General features: G+C 38.2%; 1 protein-coding gene across 2 annotated transcripts; it reads left to right on the top strand.

Moving 5' to 3' along the window:
• The first annotated feature begins 331 nt into the window (after positions 1–331).
• On the top strand, positions 332–25,965 carry tmem209 (transmembrane protein 209). Of its 2 annotated transcripts, none has more exons than XM_060889947.1 (15): positions 332–571; positions 1,056–1,215; positions 1,308–1,366; positions 1,469–1,600; positions 2,025–2,251; positions 2,969–3,167; positions 3,655–3,830; positions 4,286–4,357; positions 4,593–4,689; positions 4,789–4,914; positions 5,027–5,124; positions 5,984–6,098; positions 6,184–6,281; positions 6,376–6,449; positions 25,701–25,965. In XM_060889947.1, the coding sequence occupies exons 1-15, from the start codon at positions 556–558 to the stop codon at positions 25,750–25,752; spliced, it is 1,701 nt and encodes a 566-aa protein (XP_060745930.1). In that variant the 5' UTR covers positions 332–555; the 3' UTR covers positions 25,753–25,965. The 2 variants fall into 2 exon arrangements, with proteins under 2 accessions (XP_060745930.1, XP_060745929.1); XM_060889946.1 differs by lacking the exon at positions 25,701–25,965 and adding an exon at positions 7,064–8,149.
• Positions 25,966–25,978: the final 13 nt, after the last annotated feature.

Genomic DNA, 25,978 nt, shown 5'->3' with positions numbered 1-25,978 from the left:
AGATATTATTCTAGTTTCACTCAAAAGAAAAGGAAAGAAAAAACTATGATTCATTTTGAAAGAAACTCATTGTGAGCTAATCCCAGACAGAGGTTCTAATCAAGATAAATAAAACAATCCGATTTTAAATTAGAACAGGTAAAAAAAATCCGAAACCCACGCCATAGCTTTTATTTTGAAATATTTAAAACTTCCTGTGAGTTGACGTGCTTGTCCTTTGGGTCGTTTTCAAAAACAGCTGCCTAACCCTACCCCTAACCCTAGAAGCGCCCTACAGAGGCGTTGATATAATTAAATCTAGTCCCTATCTGGTGCACTACTTACGCAACAGAGCGCTATTTGGGATTCAGCCAGAATCTCACGCTGCATCGTTTGGCGCTGAGACGATGCAGGCTAGGTTTATGAATTTTAAGATATGTATCTCTGGTAGCTTTCTGTAACTTTATTTATAATTTCTGCCGTGTATTATAGGTAGAAGTTTCTGTTTTAGGTTTATTTTAAAGCACTAATAAAGTGCTACAGTTTGCAGAGGGCGCTTAGACGCTTCTGTGCTAAATGCTAACTAAAGAAGGTAAGCAACAAATATCAGAGTTTGTTGTATATTACTCTGCTTTTGTCCTGATAGTTAAAAAAAAAAAAAGTAAATATAAGCACAGTGGTGCTGTAAAGAGCAACCTGTAATACATGTTAAGAAACCAAATTGCCTATTTGGATATAAAAAAGGATATAAATGGAATAAGGTATTATTATTATTATTATTATTATTATTATTATTTGTGAATTTAGAAGAATGGAGTTTAAAATGAACAGACAATAGTCGCCAGTCATTATTCTTTGCATATCTTAGACACTGGTGCTGAATAGACAGGAGTCATGTAGAGAGTCTTATAGAGAGTCATAAACCTCTGCTCAGTAATTCCACTAGATTTGTCTTGAATTATATTTTCAAATGAAGTCTCTAAACGAGTCTAAAACGTTGCTGAATGTAGCAGTGTGGCTAAGACAAAGATGTGGAACCAGTTCATTTTCATGTGAAAGTCTGTTTTTCTTAACAGACAGCACAAAACCGAAACAGGCAATGACACCACAAAGAGATGGGACAACTTCTCTCATTGACAAGACCATGAGGATGAGAAGAGAGGAACACGAGCGTCAGGTTCTCCTGGCCTGGGCGGTTCTCAATGTCTCTCTTGCTGGAATGATTTACACAGAAATGTAAGGAATTCTGCAAATATCTTGCATGTAAGTGATGTGTAATGTTGTATTTTTCTCACTGGTATGTTAACCAGTATTTACATGTGTTGCAGGTCAGGAAATCTGCTCAGCAGATACTATAACATAACTTATTGGCCAATCTGGTACATTGGTAAGTATGGATTCTCAGAGAGAGAAAAGGATACAAAAATATTTGTAGAAATTACGTCTTTGTCGGTTATTTTTGTTCTAAGATTTTTTTTTTAATTACCAGAACTTGCCCTGGCCTCTTTGTTCAGCCTGAATGCTGTCTTTGATTTTTGGAAGTATTTTAAGTACACCATGGCGCCTTCAACCATTACTCTCTCACCCGAGCAGCATCGACTCCTCGGCCTCCGCAACTCAGGTAATTATGAATAACCATCATGCAGAAATATTTGCTGATATGTAGCTGTATATTACATTTCTTACATGTCTTGTGATCCATTTAGAAATCTGTACACAATCCCAAAAGCTTTTTGTTCCCTACAGTAAATGGCTGAAGCATGTTTAACATTGGTGTTATAGATATAATGCAGTATATGCCAAAGAGCTTCTTTTAAGATTAAAGCACATAAAATTAGAATATGAAAAGCTCGTAAAAGTGGCTATGTGCATAAGCCATGCTTAGCTTCTTTAGCAATTGTTTGTGTTTTTTCTTTTTAAAACAGACTATGTCTGAAAGTCCTTTCTGACTGAATATGTAAAATATGAAATATAAGAATGAATACATTCTTATTTGCATGTCTGAGAAGAATTTGCTTTCTGAGCTGTAAACCTTTTGCCTGCAGGAATTCAGGCCTCCCCTCCCCAAAAGCCAGAGAAGAAAGAGACTCCGGTGGTTCCCCGATCATCACCACTCCAGGGACAGAACGTGCTCAGTTTCAGCCCTGCACGGCCCCCCAGTACCAGTCCGAAGTTTTCCCCCAGCTGTGTGTCTGGGTTCAGCCCACCTCTGTGCAGCCCTTCCACTCCTGGCAGCAGTAGACCTTTTTCACCGTCTTTGGCATTTGGCAAGGTCTGTACACACAGCACTGAAAAACAATGAGCTCTTATGTGACCATATAAGATCATATACTGTCAAACCTTAATGAAACCAGAGCTTCATATGTGACATTTCTTCTCTTTGGTGAGCAAATATATAGAACTGGTGAAAAAAATCTCTTCCATTTTTTAAATATATTGTTGTAATTCTGCCTAGTACGTCAATGCCAATATTTTCCAGGTTAAGTACATCTATATTTCTACCTGAGATGAACATTAGATGACCAAAAGTAAGGAGTACTAACCCTCCCATTCCAAAACCATGGGCTTTAACTTTGCTTCTGATTGTTTTGGGAAGTCTTTTCACTAGATATTGTAACATGGATGAAGAATTTGTGCTCATTCATCCACAAGAGCAACACCAACCTTGGTAATCTATGTCTTTATGCTTCGTGCACAAGGGCATTGTCATGCTGGAACAGATTGACGGTGTATTTAATGAAGGCTTGGTGTGATATAAAAAAGGTTTTCTGTTCACCCCCTCAAAGATAATTATGTTCCTAATGTCTACAAGACGTCCTAAAATGTTTTGTTCTTCTTAACCACTGCATTTTGTTCATGATTACAATGTTTTCGTTATCGCTTGCATTACAACAGCTGTAAATAGTCCATTCTCTTTACCAGCTTGTTTTTAGTTCTGACTATTTGTTATTAGCAGATTGCCCTGAAAATAGCAATATATTTCTTTTAGGTATTGAACTACAGTCCGTCTTCCCCTCCTTACCCGAGCAGCCTGGGCCCAGTAGAAGGCACCAGTCTAAGAACACGCTATCGCACATCCCCATCTGTTTTTAGCTCTCCTGGAGGGAAGGAAGACTACATGGATGACCCTAAATCTTTGGAGAAATTCCTTCGTTCTGAAGAAGAGAAGAGCCACCGGGGTCATCTTGGTAAATTATGTGTAATGTCATAACACAGGACTTGATGTGGAAGTGTAAGGCTGTCAAGCATTCATTTTACCAAGTTAAATGAAATAACAGAAAAATGAGCTGCTTGTTTATAAATAAATAAGGATAGAACTACATGTTTACAGGGTTTTGCATTGTTTATTACAGCAGAAAATACAACCAATAAACAAATATTGATGTTCACAGGCTTTTTTGCCTGCATGCTCTTTCTCTTTTTTCTTAATTTTCTCTCTCACATTCTGTCTCTCACATTATCTCTCTCTCTCTCTCTCTCTCTCTCTCTCTCTCATTCTCTCTCATTCTCTCTGTCTGTCTGTCTCTCTCTCATTCTCTCTCACTCTCTCATTCTCTGTCTGTCTGTCTCTCTCTCTCTCTCTCGGCATTGATGACATTCAATGCAGATTGTCATCAATGTCATCAATTATTCCTTAATTCTCTTGAGGACATGTTTTTTTTTATTCTTCATCAGGGAGTCCAGATTCGACATCTCAGTCACACAGTCCAACCTTCTGGAACTACAATCGCTCTATGGGTGATTACGCTCAGAGCCTGAGGAAGTTCCAGTACCAGCCAGCCTGCCGCTCACAGGCTCCCTCTGCCCACAAAGACGAAACTGAACTGGGATCCAAGCAAGCTGCTGAAGAGGTGAACTGTTATTTCTTTCCTATAATAAGTATTGTACAGGAACTGGCCAAAAATATCGTATTTACATCTATTCATATGGCCGATCCTTTTATTCACAATTCATTTAAATGGACTGCTGTGTAGAGAGCTAAGCAGTTAGTAAAGTTAGTAAAGATGCTTGTCTTGGGATTTGATCTTTCAATGTGCTAGAGACAAAACCAGATATGAGAGCAAAATCTACCTACCTCTGACACTTACCTCTACATTGCACATTTAGATAAGTGTTGTATATTTAAACATATACCCAGGTAGTGAGTTCAGCATTTGAATACTGGCCCCTCAATGATTTATTCAGGTATTTGAATACCTGTGCACCGCTGGATGGTTCATAGTGTTGGAGTGTGTGTGGGGTAACTTTTTTTAGTTAGGAAGCCAGATTTCATATGAATTGTTTGAATTATTTTTGTGTTGCTCAGGTCTGGGCACGGATCACAACCAGCCGTGTGGTTACTGACAGCATTGACAGCTGGACCGCCAAACTAAGAAATGTGAGTTGCAGTCAGTTACTGTCATTACTTTATTTAGATCAAACAAAATAGGATTCTTAGGGGAAATTTCATTTTAATTTCATTTTAATGACAAAAAATTCATTTTAATGACAAAAAATTCAAACTACACAGATGCCATTTTGATTGTGATTATTATTATTATTATTATTATTATTATTATTATTATTATTATTGTAGTTTTAGTAGCTCATTTGTTCTGTTCTCTCACATGCAGTGGATAAATGACACCATTCTGGTTCATCTGGTAAAGGAAATAGAATCCATCAACAGCCAGCTGAGGAGAATGGGCTGCCCGGAGTTACAGATAGGAGGTATCTGCTCATATGATATTGTTATTTATTGTAGGGTTATTTCCAGCACCTTGTATTGCAGTTTTAAATTCTCATATCATGCTTTCTTTTTCCCTCTAGAGGCCAGTATCAGCAATTTGAAACAGGCTGCTGTAGCCAAAGCCTTAGCCATTCCCACTCTCAACACTATAGTGCAATATCTGGACATCACATCCAACCAGGAATATCTGGTAGAGAGAATCAAGGGTAATTATCTTTAGACAAAACACACAGCATTGGGTGACATGTGGATTAGTGATTTTGTTTGAGTCTGGTTAGGATTTATTTATTGCAATAATTCTATGCTAATGCTCTTTAGAGCTGGCCCACAGTGGCTGCATGAGCTCCTTTCGCTGGAACGCTGGCGGGAACCTGAAGAACAGGAAATGGGACACGGATCTCCCGACTGACTCTGATGTGAGTTCCGTTGTCCCGTTATGGAGAATGAATGCTTGTGATCTGATTTCTGCTCGAGCAAGCCTGGAAAGCACATTTTATTATGTCAGTCTTCTGTGTTTAGTTTAAGGTAGATATGTCCTGCAAAGCATATTACATGTCAGGTTACAGACCATTTTTAAACATTTTAATCATGTGGTCTGGTAATGACATGAATAAATCTGTGGTTCTTAAAAATGGGTCACATTCGCAAAAGGTTTATGATTGATAATGTTTTGTGACATCCCCACCCTGAATGTAAGATGGATAAATATTAATGTAATATGAACAACTACAATGTTTCGGTCGACTCACCTAGTGGGATTGTTGGGTTTGGATAAAGGATGTAAGGCAGTGTAGTCGTGGCCGAGTACGGGCTGAGGAAAAGATGCAAACTATTTTCAGCCATAAGTCTGGCTTTTATTCTTTCTTGACAGGAAATCGCTCTGTCTCTAATCAGCAGTCAAGTTTATGAGGACTTTAAACCACAAAATTGCTAAACCCTCGTGACTTCTTCCAATCAAAATAAAAGCTTTCTTAGCCACTTGGGTGTAGAATATGAACGACGCTACTGATTTCATCTATGATATTACAGAATTATCCTCGAAACAGAGAACTCATTCATTGTTTTCCAGTGATTACATAATTTCTAGCTTACTTAAATCAGTAAGTTGGATCACAGTGCATCTTCAAGACTCTTTTGACCCTGTTCACACCTGTATTTAGCCTTGGCCACATATATTAATGCACCATGTAAACAGGGACTATAGGAACTTTTGACTTTCCACTTTAGCAGGTTACTATTCGAATAGCTTTGACTGTTTTGTTTAACGTCTTTTAGATCCTCATGAATATTCTGTGCACATACCTGGACTCCAGACTTCCTCCTCACCCAAAGTACCCAGATGGAAAAACCTTCACCTCTCAACATTTTATCCAGACTCCAAACAAACCAGGTAAAGCCATAAATAATGCTAACATTTATATTTATTTCTAGACATGTTTTTTTTCAACCCATTTTTTTTGGTATGGTTTATTCAGATCTTTCCAACGAGAACCTCTTCTGCATTCACCAGAGCAGCATCAGCCCACCTCACTATCAGCTTGTGTATCAAGGCCATATCTACAGCCTGCCTAAGGTACAGTGTGTTCTCCACTGTGCCCTCCATATGATTAATATAACAGCCGTTTATTATCACCTTCATTCCTGTAACGTGGCTTGTTGATTTGCAGGGAAGAAACAATTTGTTCCACACAATCCTCATGTTCCTTTACATTATCAAAACCAAGGAGTCTGGGATGCTGGGGTAAGTTTCACTATCAGAAGTAACTACAAGAGTACTCCTGTCATGTCTACATATCTATTCATGGCTCGATCACTGGAGCATTTACACAAGGAATTTGCGGTGTTTATGAAAATCTAGTTTGGTTAAAAATTATTAAAAGCTTCTGAGCATGTGCACAAAGGAACCTCACTAATAGGAACCTCAATTGATCAGTTTTAAATTACATTTTTTACATTCAATTGTCCTATTTTTGTGACTGCATACACACATCCATAAAATAAGATTAACTATTCATTTAAGACAAAAGAAATCCTGCTACAGTCAGGGTTTGTTTTCAGTGCTTTCAGTTTTATTAGATGTCACTAAATGTAAATTGGATATGCGGTGAATGTACTGAAAGATTTATAGCTGATTAGCCACATGTATATGAGTATGAAGAAAATTAGTTTTACTGAATCTTGGAAATCTGGCATGACTTTTTTTAATATCGGGTACAAAAATACATTCAGATAACTTTACCAAAAGACTGATACAAGTAGCCTATTGCTTATAAGTAAATGACTAATACAAGCAACAAGAATTTAACTGAAACCTGAGGAATTAATTCTGCTGTGTGTCTTTTTGTTCCTCTACAGAAGAGTCAACCTGGGGCTCTCAGGAGTCAACGTCCTTTGGATATTTGAGTAGTAATACTGGTATAACCATGTTATAACCAAGTAAAAACAACACCCTGAATTGCTCACATTGTGAGTAATATATTGTACATGGCTGTATGTGGTTGAAATTTAATATTATCTGTTTTTCCTGTGCTTTGGGGAAACAGCTGGATGGTTATTTAGTTGCTATAGCAACTGCAGCCCAACATCAGCTCTGATATGAAAGTTGTGTTACAGAACAAGTTGTTTCGACGTTGTAAATAATCCGCATGTGAGACAGCTTTGTTTGACACAAAGCTGCAGAAATTTTCAGCATTGAATGTGTGAATTATGTTATTTTTTATCTTTCTGTGCAAGTGGTTTACTAGAGCATCAGTGATTTTGTTGTAGGCATAAACCTCTTATCTCTGCTGTATATTTCTCATCCCATTCGGCCCATGCTCGTTATCCTCGTTATTAAAACTATATAAACTATTTAGGTAACAGGACCTAAATGAGACTCTCGCTTTTTGCTGGTTGAGTTTGTTAATGAAACTTTTCTGCGTGCAGGAATTATGATGTTCACCAATTAAGGTCTGATGTGAGAAAATGTTTGTTACTTAAACTCCGACATGTGGTTTTGGTTGTGTTGAATACTGGTAATGTGCTTACAGTTATTTATCACACTCACACAACAGAATGGAGATTTACTCCCTGAGCTGATTAAGATTTAGCTGAAGCTGTAATTTCCCTTACAGGAAAGGTTTATACAGGGATCAGTTATCGTAATCACACTTTAGATCAGGTGTGTGTGTGTGTGTTTGTGTGTGTGATGCATAAAGATAAATAGCTCTTTTTTCATGATCTGACCTGCTAACAGACCAAATTATAGAGCATCTTATTTGTTGTATCATTTGCATCTTTTTTACAGCTTGATCTTCAGCAAATATTTGGTGTAAACACTCACATGGCTGATTTATAACCATCATTTTGGATGATATCTGCCAAAAGGACTTCTTTTGATTTAGTTCTTGGGAGTTTTTTGGTTATTTTGATATGCAATAAATTAAAATGCACATTTTTAGACTTCTATGTGCTTGTGTAATTATTGTGTTTTCTTTGTCATGTTTTGCTTTTATAAATGTAAACATTTTCCACCTGAACTTAGTATTGCATTCAAACTGAATGTTAAAAACAACAATATTTCAACCTTCAAATCAAATCAAATTTTATTTGTCACACACATACAGTGGGGCAAAAAAAGTATTTAGTCAGCCACCAATTCAGGGTTCCCGCGGGGTATTAAAAAGTCTTAAAAGCATTGAATTTATTAATTTGAAAATAACACCTTAAAAAGTCTTTAAAAAGTCTTGAATTTTGATGTTTGGGTCTTAAAAATTGTGCTGTATGTAACTTCTCCATATTGTAATTTTCCTCAAAAGTTTCATTTGTCAACCACGATTAGTTTGATTAAATGACGTAGTATAAAACAGTGACGGAACCAATAATTGAAAACGCAACGCAGCCCCGGGTCACCGTACAAAATACTGCGAACACGGGATGCCTTCAGTAAAGGAAGATCACGTGCTATGACACCACAGCCATAGACTACAACACAACACAACAAGCAAAGGAGAACCGCGAGAAATCAATGAAAATCTCAGCATTCCACAGGAAAGGTTGACTGACGTAGTGTTAATTTCGTCAGACGAGACGAGACAAAATATGTTCGTCAACAACCTAAAATCTCTCTTCATTTCGTCTACAATTGTCTCTGCTTTTTCATCAGCTGTGACGCCTTTAAAATATCCGCCTTTATAAGAGTTCGCGGCTTCGCGCAGTTGCTCAAGTTACAGGTCCATGAAGCGGATCCCGCTTATTATATTGTTACCTACGAAATAAATCGATAATTTGACTCAAAATGATTTAAAAAGGAGTTTATTGATTTAAAAACAATTGTATTGTTTCCTCTAAAGAAAAATAATGCGCTCCGTCTCTACGGTTAGAATCCTGTGTGTCCATGGCAACGCTCTGTTTTTCATGGCAACGGTGTGTTATCAAGAAATAAAATAGTGTGTGCGTAGAAAGAATTCGTCCACACGCCGCTCAGAAAAATAAATAAATAAATAAATAAATGAATAAATAAATAAAACTCCTGAGCACAAGTCCACCCTAGGTCAAGGCTTTTCGTGTTAAATTATATTTCCTGTCGCTGCACAGGCTCTTTTATTGTACATGACAGCTTATGTCCCGATGACCGGTCTTTGCATTACGATTAAAAGCAGTATGTATAAAGTAAAAAATGTGATGTGCGGTCAAGTTCGAGTGTATGCACTGTTTAAACGAGTGTTCTCAACTTCTCACTGATACTTTTGTGATTCGCGGAGTTTTGACAAGTTTTATAGCCTCGATATTGTTTCTTATTCAAAAGTGGTGACAGAAAAAACTCAGCACCCCCAACCTGAAACCTCTTCCCACCCCCCTGTCACATTCACATCATAATCAATCAGGATTCAGCTAAGTACAATGGGAATGAAGGCATTAGAGTCTCATGCCAAGTCGTCCAAGCACATTAACGCTCTCAATAGACAAAAACAAACTCCTTCCATCGCCTGCGTGTTTCAACCAACTAGTGTTAGCCAGCTATCTGCTAATGTGCCTGAAGTGGCAACAGGAGCTAATGTTAGCCAGCTTGCTGCTAGCGCTGCAGACCCTCCAGCTATGGCCGCAACTAGAGTGGATCTGCGCACAGCTTTTGGGTCCACACCAACACTGACCTGATCTCCAGGTCCAACCTCTTGCAGAGAGGCCATAAGGAGAAGTTGACGGAACTGGCTGTCCTTCATAAAGACATTGCTGCCCAGACTGAAGAGCTAAGGAGTTGACTGTGTTTCTTAATTTAATTTAATTTATTGTTGAGTTCTGATTTTCGATGTTTATTGTTCAGGGGTCTCTCAGTTCCCCATATTCCCAGCATGGAATAAGTAGCTAGCTCATGTTAAAAAACAACTTAGACTAAAAGTCTTTTAATTTTAGTCTAGTTTTAGTCAAAAAATTGTAGCTTGACATTCACATCATAATCAACATGAATAATTAGGCTTAAAAACAAATGTATATGTAAGGGAATCAAGTTTAACAATTCCATGTAATATTGAATACACATATATATGTAAAAAATATATATAAATTACCAACTTAATGCAAGTTATACATGGTATTGCACACACCATTATTGATGATATTTGGAGCAATATTACATGGAATTGTTAAACTTGATTCCCTTACATATACATTTGTTTTTAAGCCTAATTATTCATGTTGATTATGATGTGAATGTCAAGCTACAATTTTTTGACTAAAACTAGACTAAAATTAAAAGACTTTTAGTCGACTAAAACGTGACTAACAAAAAAAGATATGTGAATGACTAAATATGACTAAAACTAACAAGGACATTTGGCACAAGACTAAGACTAAATTAAAAATAGGTGACAAAATTAACACTAGACTGACGCACGCAGTTATATTTTTAAAGTTTGTATTTACGTTAGCTAGCTACCAGTTTCATTCTGAGGTTATTAAATGTAAATTTAATGAAGCGTGGCTGGATAAAAACTCTTTTCATCATTGGTTAAAACCAGTGGACAACAACGTTTTTGAGGCGTTTTGCACCATATGCAAAAAAAGGATTCAGCTAAGTACAATGGGAATGAAGGCATTAGAGTCTCATGCCAAGTCGTCCAAGCACATTAACGCTCTCAATAGACAAAAACAAACTCCTTCCATCGCCTGCGTGTTTCAACCAACTAGTGTTAGCCAGCTATCTGCTAATGTGCCTGAAGTGGCAACAGGAGCTAATGTTAGCCAGCTTGCTGCTAGCGCTGCAGACCCTCCAGCTATGGCCGCAACTAGAGTGGATCTGCGCACAGCTTTTGGGTCCACACCAACACTGACCTGATCTCCAGGTCCAACCTCTTGCAGAGAGGCCATAAGGAGAAGTTGACGGAACTGGCTGTCCTTCATAAAGACATTGCTGCCCTGACTGAAGAGCTAAGGAGTTGACTGTGTTTCTTAATTTAATTGAATTTATTGTTGAGTTCTGATTTTCGATGTTTATTGTTCAGGGGTCTCTCAGTTCCCCATATTCCCAGCATGGAATAAGTAGCTAGCTCATGTTAAAAAACAACTTAACATTGTTCGGCAAACTTTCTTGTGGCCTACTGAAATGTTTTTATTTTTCACACTGCTTGGCTTATCTTTTACCCATTCCACATTTGAAAAACAAATGAACACAAGTTCAAGGATTTTGTTTTTCTTTGCTGGTAGGGACGTGAAATAGGTATTAATTTTTTATATAAATGGTCTTAAAAAGGTCTTAAAAAGACTTGAATTTAGCTTTAGGAAACCTGTAGGAACCCTGCAATTGTGCCAGTTCTCCCACTTAAAAAGATGAGAGAGGCCTGCAATTTTCATCATAGGTGCACTTCAACTATGAGAGACAAAATGAGGAAAAAAAAAATCAGAAAATCACATCACGTCTGATTTTTAAAGAATTTATTTGCAAATTATGGTGGAAAATAAGTATTTGGTCAATAACAAAAGTTCATCTCAACACTTTGTTATATACCCTTTGTTGGCAATGACAGAGGTCAAACGTTTTCTGTAAGTCTCCACAAGGTTTTTACACACTGTTGCTGGTAGTTTGGCCCATTCCTCCATGCAGATGTCCTCTTGAGGAGTGATGTTTTGGGGCTATCGCTGGGCAACACGGATTTTCAACTCCCTCCAAAGATTTTCTATGGGGTTGAGATCTGGAGCCTGGCTAGGCCACTCCAGGACCTTGAAATGCTTCTTATGATGCCACTCCTTCATTGCCCGGGTGGTGTGTTTGGATCATTGTCATGCTGAAAGACCCAGCTATGTTTCATCTTCAAAGCCCTTGCTGATGGAATGAGGTTTTTCACTCAAATTCTCATGATACATGGCCCCATTCATTCTTTCCTGTACACGGATCAGTCGTCCTGGTCCCTTTGCAGGAAAACAGCCCCAAAGCATGTTTCCACCCCCATGCTTCACAGTAGGTATGGTGTTCTTTGGATACAACTCAGCATTCTTTCTCCTCCAAATACGAGTTGAGTTTTTACCAAAACGTTCTATGTTTGTTTCATCTGACCATATGACATTCTCCCAATCCTCTTCTGGATCATCCACATGCTCTCTAGCAAAACTTCACACGGGCCCGAAACTGCGGAAGCTCTTATGACACCATGTCTGTCTTTGACAGACAGGTCAACCCCTCTCTACGTCATTCCTGCTTTCTTCCCGTGGGAGACTGCAGCAAGCTCTCTCAGCACATCCCGACTTGCTGATTTCGCTTAACTGTTCAACAGATAAACTGTCATTAGTTTCCGTCGCAGAATGCGGCATCAGTGGAGGGATTGCGGTGAGTGACGACTCTAAATTTGGAATAGCCTCCACGTCGTGGCGAGCTATTCTGATCCCCCATTGCGTATTTAGTTACAGTGTGTCTTTACAGGGGTCACGGTGGCTTAGTGGTTAGCACGTTCGCCTCACACCTCCAGGGTTGGGGGTTCGATTCCCGCCTCCGCCTTGTGTGTGGAGTTTGCATGTTCTCCCCGTGCCTCTGGGGTTGGCACACTCAAACGTTGCTAGCAGACCCGCAGACATGCGCTGACTGTGCGTCAATGCCAGTGAAAATCTTGGAAAGGAGGCTGAAAGTGTCGGTGGCTAACCAGCAGGACCCTTGCCTGTCTGAAGCTGCCTCGACAGCGACTGCCCATCTGCCGCGAGCTAGTAAGAGCTGGGCGGACATGATGGAAGCCGAATCCCCGGACATGCCTCCGCTCCCGATGGCTTGCTCGATGGCCTGCTCATGCAGGAGGATGACGAACTGGGGGACGAGGACGCAGATACCGATGATTATTAATTTAATAATTTTATTATTATTATTATTATTTTAACTAGATAAAGTTTATCTTAGATAAATGAAGGTGAATATTGGAAAGAGTTAAAAAAAAAAACTTGTAAGAACATCAGCAATGAACTGGCGAAAAAGAAAATTAGTCATCTGTTTGGTAAAAAACAAACAAACAAACATCACGTCTATTCACATGCAGAAAAACACGCATAGAAGAAGAACCGTCTGGCACATGTGCACATCCTGACTTTCACCTTCTCAAAGTCACTGACATCACAGGGGAAGTCGTGCTGGGTTGAAGCATGCGTGTGAACAGAACCATGAACTGGATTATCACTATATAAAGTCACAATATCTCAATTGATATACGGTTTTGTAAAGAACCGGTATGTGGAGTGTGTTTTGTGTTTAAAGTCTTTGGTTTAATTTAACTAGTTCTGTGCCAAATGTACGATAACAAGGAGATTTTTGCTAATAAACAGGAACCTAGGAGGAAAAAATCAACCTCCAGAACCTCCAGCTCCAGTATTCAGGGACCAGAGAGGTTTTAAAGTGATAGTGTTTTCTAACAACAACGTCTAATTATGAAAATACTGAATTAATTTGTCATTAATTGTTGGATTAGGGATGGATTGGTACAAGGGATTGTTCTTGAATGTTCTAGCAGAACATTCTGTCATATTGTGTACAGCTTGTTTATAGTGTGCCGAAATAACTCACTAATCTATCAGCAGAGAATTTATACTCTTGTGCTTATATTTTTGCATTAATAATAATAATTAAAATACTACTACTAATAATAATGTTAATAATAATATTAATAATAATAAAAAAAAAATAATGTTAATAATAATAATATCGTTAATAATAATAATAATAATAATAATAATAATAATAATAATAATAATAAATAGTTGAAGTTGTCAACATTGTTCCACATAAAACAGTCAACATTAAAACCCAACCACAAAAAAAAACAATAAAAAATATAGCTGCAAGCAGCGATGACGGGCCCTCGCACGTTTTTTTATCGCTATACGGTGCCTCCCAGAAAACAATGCACGGTGGGCAAGTGCATCATGTGGGTAAATATCAGTGGACTATTTTATGTTGTTACTGACCCATTTGGGGACTGTAGGTAAATGAAACCCCACATTTTAGACAAACGGGGGCGCTAGTGAGCCACTTAAGAGACACACCTTTGTCTGACCTTTTTGTCCACACTTAACAGCCGACAAATGTGATGTATGTGTCAAATTTAAAGTTAAATTTAAAAGCCTTAAATATGCCTGAAATAAAAGTAGACTTTGACACGATGCCATGGCAACAGTGTTTGAGATATCAAAAATGTCTCGGCATCATGTTGACCACTTTTGGTGTCAATCGCATCAATGTCCTAGGAGGAGTATTTAAAAGTTCACCACATGCAACTGTTGTGACTGACACACTTCCTGGCGCCTGTTGGTGGCGCTATGTCCGAGATTCACAATAGGCACATTGATGCGATCGGAATCCTTGGCCGAACATACACACCGCGTGTCATCCCAATAAGACATTTTTTGCTTTAGATATTAGACACTTCCTGTTTCTCTGAATTCGCCATAACTTAGTCGCCTCGCCATGGCAGCACCGTTCGAGGTATCAAAAATCCCTTCGCAATTTAGCAAGTGCAATGTCTCGGCATCATGTTCACCATGTTTGATGTCAATCGCATGAATTCCCTAGGAGGGAAAGGGAAAGGTTTAAGGAAAATTTAAAAGTTCACCGCATGCACTTATAAAACAATCCAAAATGGCCGACTTCCTGTTGGGCGGAGCTCATAGTTTAGAGCGCGAAAGTTGTTCGGGTCGATGAGATCTATATGCGTACCAACTCTCGTACATGTGCGTACATAATTGCCCGATCTGTGCACCAATGTTTGTTTTTGCATTACAGGGGGCGCTACAGAGCCCCCCTGCCACGCCCGTATTCCAACCTTTGTCCAATCCTAGTGTTGCGCGACTCTGACGTGTGTGCCAAATTTCAAGAGTTTTCGAGCATGTTAAGGGACCCCAATTGGCCAATGTGTGGGAAAAAAAAAAATAAAATAATTATAATAAACCAGAGCAAAAACAATAGGGCTTCGCACCATTCGGTGCTCGGGCCCTAATAAATCTATGAACACATTTTAAAACTCTGAACCTAATTATATCCTCAGCTTGTCACTCAAACAGAGATTAACAAAAGATATTTTCCCCACCCATATTTCGACAAGTCCCGCCTTCCTAAAATCTAATTGGTCACTCATAGCTCACAGTAGCCAATCCCTGAGCTGAACGATTTAACGCATAAACTCCGAACCAATCCTAGCTCGAGAAAACCGCAATAAGCTGTTTTTTTCCCAATTACTTGCCATTGGCTAAATAGTCCACCTTGCACTGTAGAATATTGGAGTCTGTTGTGACCAGCTCTGAGAAAAAGTACAATTGATGCTGTGGGTTGTGCATCCCTAACCAGTCTTACTTGGCAAACCACATCAGAAGAGGAACCTGCTGTCTCACTGTATAGATAAATTGCTGAATTGTGGATAATAAGCAGCAGCACAAAAACCTGAAAACTGAATCGCAAATCCTCCTTTCCCTTCATAATACATGATAAATTACATCCACACTGGAAATTGCACCGTAGCCTATATTCAGTGACAAAAAAGCAGAAAATGTCATGTTGGGATAATTGTTTGCACTGTCTTTTGTCCTGCACTGTCTTTTGTCCTGCACTGTCTTTTGTCCTGAACTGTCTTTTTGTCTTGTCCCTCACTGTTTGCACCAGGTTGCACAGTTGCACTTTATGTGGCTAGGACTAACTTAATAAGTCCTTAGCTCTGTCTTTGTTCTATGTAGCACCATGATCTTGGAGAAATGTTGTCTCATTTCACTGTGTACTGCAACAGCTATATATGGTTGAAATGACGATAAAAGCTTCTTCTTGGCTCAAAGAATGCATAATATGCATACTCAAAAATTAAGTGTGCATACTTAAAAAGCAAGTATGCACACTTAAAAATTAAGTCTGCATACTTAAAAAATAAGTATGCATACTTAAAAATTAAGTTTTATATTTATATACATACACACAATAGTGTATAATTAGGGGCAATTTTCATTCCATATCTAAACACTGGACAGAATGAATCAAGACGGACTGGATTTTTTAACTCTCCAGAAAAATGTTATATGCATTTAAAGGGTGGCTTCATGGTTAGATTAAAGTATAAAATACAACCTGAGAGCAATCAATTTAGACTTGTTTATGAGACTACATATGAGCATTGGGCTTCAGGTCATATTTAGCATGAAAATAAACATTGGTGTACCTCAGACAAAGTAGAAGAAGGAAGTCCAGCCATTAGGCTAAAAAGAAGGATGACATGAGCATCTATACTGCACAGTTTTACTTCTGGGATCATCAGTTTGAGCTGAGCCAGGTCATCCATGTCCCTACAAAGGGACTGCAGTTGATTTCTTGGTTTTCTATGCTCTTTGCTAGGTGTTTAAGGCTCTCGTGTATGAAGCTGCAGTATCTGTATCAGGATCTCTTCACAGTCAGCACAGGAGATGACTGAATCAGACACTCCTTTACGGTCAATACAATCTGGTGCCTGTCTGTATCATTCAGAGTACTCTTTTAAATAAGCTGTAATCTGTTTTTTAGTCAATGATGTTTCCTCAAAATACGATTTGCAGGGGAACAGTGTGGGACATAGAAGAGGTGAGGAGCATTTCTGTACATAATAGAACCAAAAGAAAGAAAGAATCAAATGAGTCTGAAACCTGACTAATGCTACAGGGGCACCAGAAACAATCACACTTGGATTTAGACCACAGCAAAAATATGCCCTGTTTGAAAAAATCTCTCTGAAACTTTGTATCTGAAAATTTCAGAGCTGCAATGATTGAAAATACAAGACATCACAATAAGATACAGAAAACTGAATATATAGATACATTGAGTCAGTGGATAAACTGTGTGAATCTCAGTGAAACTGAGTGAAAATGAGCTATATGAGTATTGTGGTGATGGAGCCCTCTGGTGGTGTGGGGTGGAATTGTCAAGTGAGTAAGAATTAGAAGCCTGGCACGAAGCATGATTAATAAATCACTGTCTACAGCTAGAAGTCAACAAAAAACAAAACTTCAATGTAGATGTCAGAAAAAAAGCTTCTATTTAATTCAGCATACTTGTGTAATGACAGAATTTGTATTTTTTTATGTATGTTTAATTAAAATATTGCTATTTAACCCATGAGGATGGGTTCCCCTTCGAGTCTGGTTCCTCTCAAGGTTTCTTTCTTTACCAATCTAAGGGAGTTTTTCCTTGCCACTGCTGCCTGAGTCACCTCAGACTTGCTCATTGGGGATAAATACACATACATTCATACATACATACATACATACATACATACATACATACATACATACATACATACATACATACATACACACTGTGAACTATATATATTTTGGATTTTTATTATATTAATTATTTATACTTCTCCTTATGTTTATCTTCTGTTCTACGTTTATGTTCTGTAAAGCTGCTTTGAGACAATGTCCATTGTAAAAAGCGCTATACAAATAAACTTGAATTGAAAAATTGAATTAAAGGACATCAAGTCAAGTCAAGAAGCTTTTATTGTCATTTCAACCATATATAGCTGTTGCAGTACATAGTGAAATGAGACAACGTTTCTCCAGAATCATGGTGCTACATAAAACAAAGACAGGGCTAAAGACTTGTAAGTAGTCTTAGCCACATAAAGTGCAACTGTGCAACCTGGTGCAAACAGTGCAGGACAAGACAAACAAGACAGACAAGACAGTGCAGGACAAAAGACAGTGCAGGACAAAAGACAGTGCAGGACAAAAGACAGTGCAGGACAAAAGACAGTGCAGACACAAAGTTACAAGTCAGTACAAAAAATGCAATACACAAAAGACAATAAATAGTAAACAGTAACAGAAACAGTGCCGACCGCTGTTAGACTAGTTAGACGTAGCAAAGAAGCAGAATGACCGACCCAACCCCATCATCATCATCATCATCTTCATCATCATCACCATCATCATTCACATTCAGCACTATATTTGTGAAGTACGATGTGATTAAATACATCAAGAAGAGAAATGTGAAGGCTCCATTAATTGTAGCTGTTAATAATTTGGGATTTTTACAGTTACTTTAGTGACCTATAACTGAGTTTACACTGGTTTAGTTATGAGTAGAAACTACACATAAGGAGTCAGAAAGTACTCATGAACTGAAGTGCAAACAAATAGCCCCATCTAGCTGTAGGGGAAAAAACAAACACTTAACAGATAGCTCATGAGGCATACACCATAATATATCAATACAAATAGATGTACATGTTTGAGATAGGAAGAAGAACAGTTCTGGTCATATGATCAACTACAGCAGCTATGAAAAGTTAAAGAAAATTAAAGATAGTGAGCTCAGACTATTTTTTATTTTTGAGGCAAAATGTGAGGTATATTTTGTTTTTCCAGCTTTCAACCTAAAAACACAGACCTTCAGGGAATAAACACACACACTCACTCTCACTCATTTTCTACCGCTTATCCGAACTACCTCGGGTCACAGGGAGCCTGTGCCTATCTCAGGCGTCATCGGGCATCAAGGCAGGATACACCCTGGATGGAGTGCCAACCCATCGCAGGGCACACACACACTCGCATTCACTCACGCAATCACAAACTACGGACAATTTTCCAGAGATGCCACTCAACCTACCATGCATGTCTTTGGACCGGGGGAGGAAACCGGAGTACCCGGAGGAAACCCACGACACACACACAAGGCGGAGGCGGGAATCGAACTCTATACACAATTCACTATACTAATACAGACTACACTATACACACTACACTATACTAATACACACTACACTATACTAATAACACTAAACACAATACACTATACTAATCAACACTACACTATACTAATCAACACTATACTGATACACACTACACTATACTAATCCACACTACATTATACTAATACACGCTACACTATACTAAACCTCACAACACTATACACACTACACTATACTAATACACACTAGACTATACACAGTTCACTATAATAATACAGACTACAGTATACACAATACACTATACTAATACACAATACACTATAGTAATGCACACTACACCATACTAACCCACACTACACTACACTAATACAAACTACACTATGCACAGTACACTATACTAATACAGAATACAGTATACACAATACACTATACTAATACACAGTACACTATAGTAATGCACACTACACTATAGTAAGCCACACTACACTATAGTCATCAACACTACACTATACTAATACACACTACACTAAACACAATACACTATACTAATCAACACTACACTATAGTAATACACCCTACACTATACACACTACACTATAGCAAAACACACTACACTATACTAATCCACAGTACACTATACTAATACAGACTACACTATACTAATACAGACTACACTATACTAATCAACACTACACTATACTAATCCGCACAACACTACACACTACACTATACTAATCCACACAACACTATTCTAATCCACACGACACTATTCTAATCCACACTACACTATACTAACCCACACTACACTAATACAAACTACCCTATACACAGTTCACTATACTAATACACAATACACTATAGTAATGCACACTACACCATACTAATCCACACTACACAATAATAATACAAACTACACTATGCACACTACACTATAGTAAGCCACACTACACTATAGTCATCCACACTACACTATACTAATACACACTACACTAAACACAATACACTATACTAATCAACACTACACTATACTAATCAACACTACACTATACAGATACAGACTACACTATACTAATACACACTTCACTATACAAATACACACTTCACTATACACACTACACTAATACACACTACACTATACTGATAAACACTACACTATAGTAATACACACTACACTATACTAATACAGACTACACTATACTAATACAGACTACACTATACACACGAAACTATACTAACCCACACTACACTACATTAATACAAACTACCCTATACACAGTTCACTATACTAATACAGACTACAGTATACACACTACACTATACTAATACACAATACACTATAGTAATGCACACTACACCATACTAATCCACACTACACTATAATAATACAAACTACACTATGCACAATACACTATACTACTCAACACTACACTATACTAATCAACACTACACTATACTGATACAGACTACACTATACTAATACAGACTGCAGTATACACACTACACTATACTAATACACAATACACTATAGCAATACACACTACACCATACTAATCCACACTAATACAAACTACACTATACTAATCCACACTACACTATAGTCATCCACACTAGACTATACTAATACACTCTACACTATTCTAATCCACACAACACTATTCTAATACACACTACACTATACACACACTACACCATACTAATCCACACTACACTATACTAATACACACTACACTATACACACTACACTATACTAATCAGCACTATACTAATCCACACTACACTATACACACTACAATATACTCATCCACACTACACTATGCACACTACACTACACTATCCACACTACACTATACTGATCCACACTACAATATACTAATCCACACCACACTGTACACACAACACTATACTAATACACACTACACTATACACACTACACACACTACACTATACTAATACACACTACACTATACTAATCCACACTACACTATACACACTACACTATACTAATACACACTACACTATATTAATCAACACTACACTATCCACACTACAATATACTCATCCACACTACACTATACACACACTACACCATACTAATACACACTAAACACTCTACTCTATACTAATGCACGCTACACCATACTAATCCACACTGCACTATGCACACTACACTATACTAATCCACACTACACTATACTATACACACTACACTGTACACACTACACTATACTAATACACACTACACTAAACTACTACACAAAACTACTACACATTACACTATACTAATCCACACTACACTATACACACTACACTGACACACACTACCCTATAATAATACACACTACACTGTACACACTACACTATACTAATACACATTACACTATACACACACTACACTATCCCACACTACACTACACTATACTAATCCACACTACACTATACTAATACTACACTATACTAATCCACACTACACTATACATACTTGTCAGGACTCAGCCCGGACTTTTTGGCCATGTGCATTTGTTATCGTTCCTCGTCACGTGTCTGCCCCGCCTTCGTCTGCTCCTCCCTGTCACCACACCTGCTCCTCATTGTGTCATTATTGTCCTGAGTATAAATGTGAGCCGCATTGCCGATGGCAGGGCGGATTCATTAGTTACGTTTACTCCTTCGTCATGTCAAGTCATTGTTAAGTGTCGTCATTTGTATTGTTTCAGTTATCGTCTTTTCTGTCTTTGTCTTCCTCATTTATTAAACCCCTTTCATTTGAAGCTATCCTGCGTACGGGTCTGTCTCCTTCCTTCCCTGGTTGTGACAATACTATACTTTACTAATCAACACTACAATATACTAATCCACACTACACTATACCAATCCACACTACACTATACTAATAAAAACTACACTATACTAATCCACTCTGCACTGTACACACTACACTATACTAATACACACTACATGATAATACACACTACACTATACTAATCAACACTACAATATACACACTACACTATACCAATCCACACTACACTATACTAATAAAAACTACACTATACTAATCCACTCTGCACTGTACACACTACACTATACTAATACACACTACATGATAATACACACTACACTATACTAATCAACACTACAATATACACACTACACTATACTAATCCAACTACACTATACTAATCCACACTACACTATACTAATCCACACTACACTATACTAATCCACACTACACGATGCTAATACACACTACATTATACACACTACACTACACTATACTAATACACACTACACTATACAACCTACACTATACTAATCCACACTACATTATACTAATCCACACTACACTATATTAATACACACTGCACTATACTAATACACACTACACCATACTAATATACACTACACTATACTAATCCACACTACACTAATCCACACCACACTATATTAACTCACTGCACTATACTAATACACACTACACCATACTAATACACACTACACCATACTAATACACTACACTTTAGACACTACACTATACTAATACACACTACACTAATCCACACTACACTATACTAATCCACACTACATTATAGTAATACACACTACACCATACTAATCCACACTACACTATATTAATACACACACCATACTAATACACACTACACTATAAGAAATACTACACTATACACACTACACAATACTAATATACACTACACTAATACACACTACACTATACATACTACACTATACTGTTCTACACTACACTATACATACTACACTATAGTAATACACACTACACTATACACACTACACTATACTAATCCACACTAAACTACACTATACACAATGCACTTTAGACACTACCCTATAATAATACACACTACACTGTACACACTACACTATACTAATACACATTACACTATACACACACTACACTAATCCACACTACACTATAGACACTACATTAATCCACACTACACTACACTATACACACTACACTATACTCATCCACACTACATTAATACACACTACATTATACACACTACACTATACTAATCCACACTACACTATGCACACTACACCATACTAATCCACACTACACTATATTAATACACACTACAACATACTAATATACACTACACTACACACACTACACTATACTAATACACACTACACCATACTAATACACTACACTTTAGACACTACACTATATTAATACACGCTACATTATACACACTACACTAAACTAATCCACACTACACTATACTAATGCACACTACACTGTACTAATACACACTACACTATACTAATCCACTACACTTTAGACACTACACTATACTAATACACACTACATTATACACAGTACACTATACTAATCCACACTACACTATACTAATCCACACTACAATATCCACACTACACTATACTAATACACACTACAATATACTAATCAACACTGCAATATACTCACTACACTATACTAATCCACACTACACTATGCACACTACACTATACTAATACACACTACATTATACTAATACACACTACACTATACTAATCCACACTACACTATATTAATACACACTACAACATACTAATATACACTACACTATACACACTACACCATACTAATCCACACTACACTAGTAAATACTACACTATACTAATACACACTACACTAATATACACACTACACTATACTAATCCACACTACACTATACTAATCCACACTACACTATACTAATACACACTACACTATACTAATACACACTACACTAATATACACTACACTATACTAATCCACACTACACTATACTAATACACACTACAATCATGCATCGCGTTAGTTCAGGCAGGCCGCGTAGTAAGCTGCATCAGCTGCTAATCAGCTGTCCACGAGGCGCACCAATCCGGCACGACTTCCGTAATTTTCCCTCCTTTAAATCCTCGCCTTTGAGCCGCCGCTGCGATCCAACACCCTCCTCCGTTCCCGACTCCTCCGGCCAGAACCCGTCGCCAGCGCCGATCGAATTCTTCACTTATTCGCTTTCCACCCAACCACCACCCTGCTCACTCAACCTCCCCCCCCATAAAAAAAGTGTAGACATTGAGCAGAAAGGGGCGTGTCTTGTCAATATGCGGCGGAGAGAGTGTTCAGTGCGCATGTGTGACATTAGCAGAAAGCGGTTTTAACATTGACAAGGAGGATAAAAACAAAGAAAGAAAGCTAAGAAAGACTTACGATAAGGTAAGAAGTAGGACCGTTTTAATATAGGATCAGCTTTAAAGCGCTGGAGAGAACTGAAGGAGCCGGAAGTTGGCACATATTCACAGATTGGAGTTTCCCGAGTCAATAACTCCTGAGACAAACACTGTTACTACACAAATAACACCTCTTTTCTATCGTAGTAATGTAGAGACGCAGCTACAACAGCGTTTTGCTAGTAAAAGCGTTTAGCTCAGGAGTTATTGACTCGGGAAACTCCAATCTGTGAATATGCGGCCAACTTTACTTAAGACGCCGATGCGCCTTTTTCGTAATTGATAGGTGAGTCTTAACGTAATCCCCGGTTCTATGATAACAGAGTGAGGTGTTTCATTATGGGAACTGCTTTGGGCGTGACCAACTGCGGAAGCTCTTATGACACTACGTCTGTCTTTACAGACAGGTCGACCTGCGACCAGGCTCCGCCCTGTCTACATCAGCCAGGTCGACCCCTGTCTACGTCATTAACGAGATTTCTTCCCTTAGGGGGTTGAAGACCCCTGCAACTATAAGCTACAGATATAGCCCTCACAATCCAGTGGGATAGCCGCTGCCGAGATAACGGCTTCCCTGTGTGAGGAGTAGTCCAAGACACAAACAGCTGGTCACCAGTTCTGAAACCTGCTGTTCTCTCCACATACGCCTGAAGAGCCCGCACCGGGCACAATGTATTAAGTTTCCGCTCCTCCGGGGAAGAAAACGGAGGAGGATGAAAAGCCACCAGTTCAGTAGACGGGCACCTATATGCCGATTCCATAAACATAGGCACGAAAGCAGCGAATTGTAAACAAGACGGGCCGACCGACATGTAAATGTAAGTAAATCACTTACACGCTCGGCTGTCACCAAAGCCAGGAGCAGTGCCGTCTTAAGAGAGAGATACTTAAGACCCACCGCCTTTATCGGCTCCAAAGGATGTTGAGACAAGGCTTCTAAGTCGATGGGTAGATCCCATAATGGAACCATCTGCTTAGACACCGGCGCGCCCCCTTCATAAAACGACTTATTAAAGGGTGCATAGTATGTATAACTGACGAGGGCAAGCCAGCCGCATTCAGATTCCACCTCTCACGGGCCAAGCTCAGAGAGTTAACATGTCCGGCATCCTGACCGTACCTCTGTCATATCTGGCTCACCACCTGAGGATGGAGTTTCCACTCCACTATGCATTATATTTTGAAAAAGTAGATTATCTTAATATCAAAACATTAATATTTCTCTGGACTTAATGATAAATACATGTCTGACCTTTGGAACAAACAAAAAAAAAACTAGAAAATCGCATTCATGACGATTTATAGTGATTTTATTTCTTTGCCTACATTGATGCTGATGCATTACGAGGCGGGGGTCACCTGTACCAAGATGGCAGCTCTATTGACGCATTTGTTCCAATGTATTGCCGTACCCAAGGCGACATCTAGTGAAATACATCCAGATAACTTTACCAAAAGACTGATACAAGTAGCCTATTGCTTATAAGTAAATGACTAATACAAGCAACAAGAATTGAATTGAAACCTGAGGAATTAATTCTGCTGTGTGTCTTTTTTTTGTTCCTCTACAGAAGAGTCAACCTGGGGCTCTCAGGAGTCAACATCCTTTGGATATTTGAGTAGTAATACTGGTATAACCATGTTATAACCAAGTAAAAACAACACCCTGAATTGCTCACATTGTGAGTAATATATTGTACGTGTATTGTATGTGGTTGTAATTTAATATTATCTATTTTTTCTGTGCTTTGGGGAAACAGCTGGATGGTTCTTTGGTTGCTATAGCAACTGCAGCCCAACATCAGCTCTGATATGAAAGTTGTGTTACAGAACAAGTTGTTTCATTCGT

The sequence above is a fragment of the Tachysurus vachellii genome, chromosome 16 (assembly GCF_030014155.1).
Source record: "Tachysurus vachellii isolate PV-2020 chromosome 16, HZAU_Pvac_v1, whole genome shotgun sequence".
Lineage (NCBI taxonomy): Eukaryota > Metazoa > Chordata > Actinopteri > Siluriformes > Bagridae > Tachysurus > Tachysurus vachellii.
This window is presented reverse-complemented; position numbering and strand designations above follow the sequence as displayed.

What these genes read in the sequence shown, in the direction of transcription:
- tmem209 (XM_060889947.1), top strand. An exon ending in CCCGGAGTTACAGATAGGAG is followed by an intron (nt 4,690 to 4,788) that starts GTATCTGCTCAT and finishes TTTTCCCTCTAG; the next exon opens with AGGCCAGTATCAGCAATTTG. An exon ending in AAGGAGTCTGGGATGCTGGG is followed by an intron (nt 6,450 to 25,700) that starts GTAAGTTTCACT and finishes GTTCCTCTACAG; the next exon opens with AAGAGTCAACCTGGGGCTCT.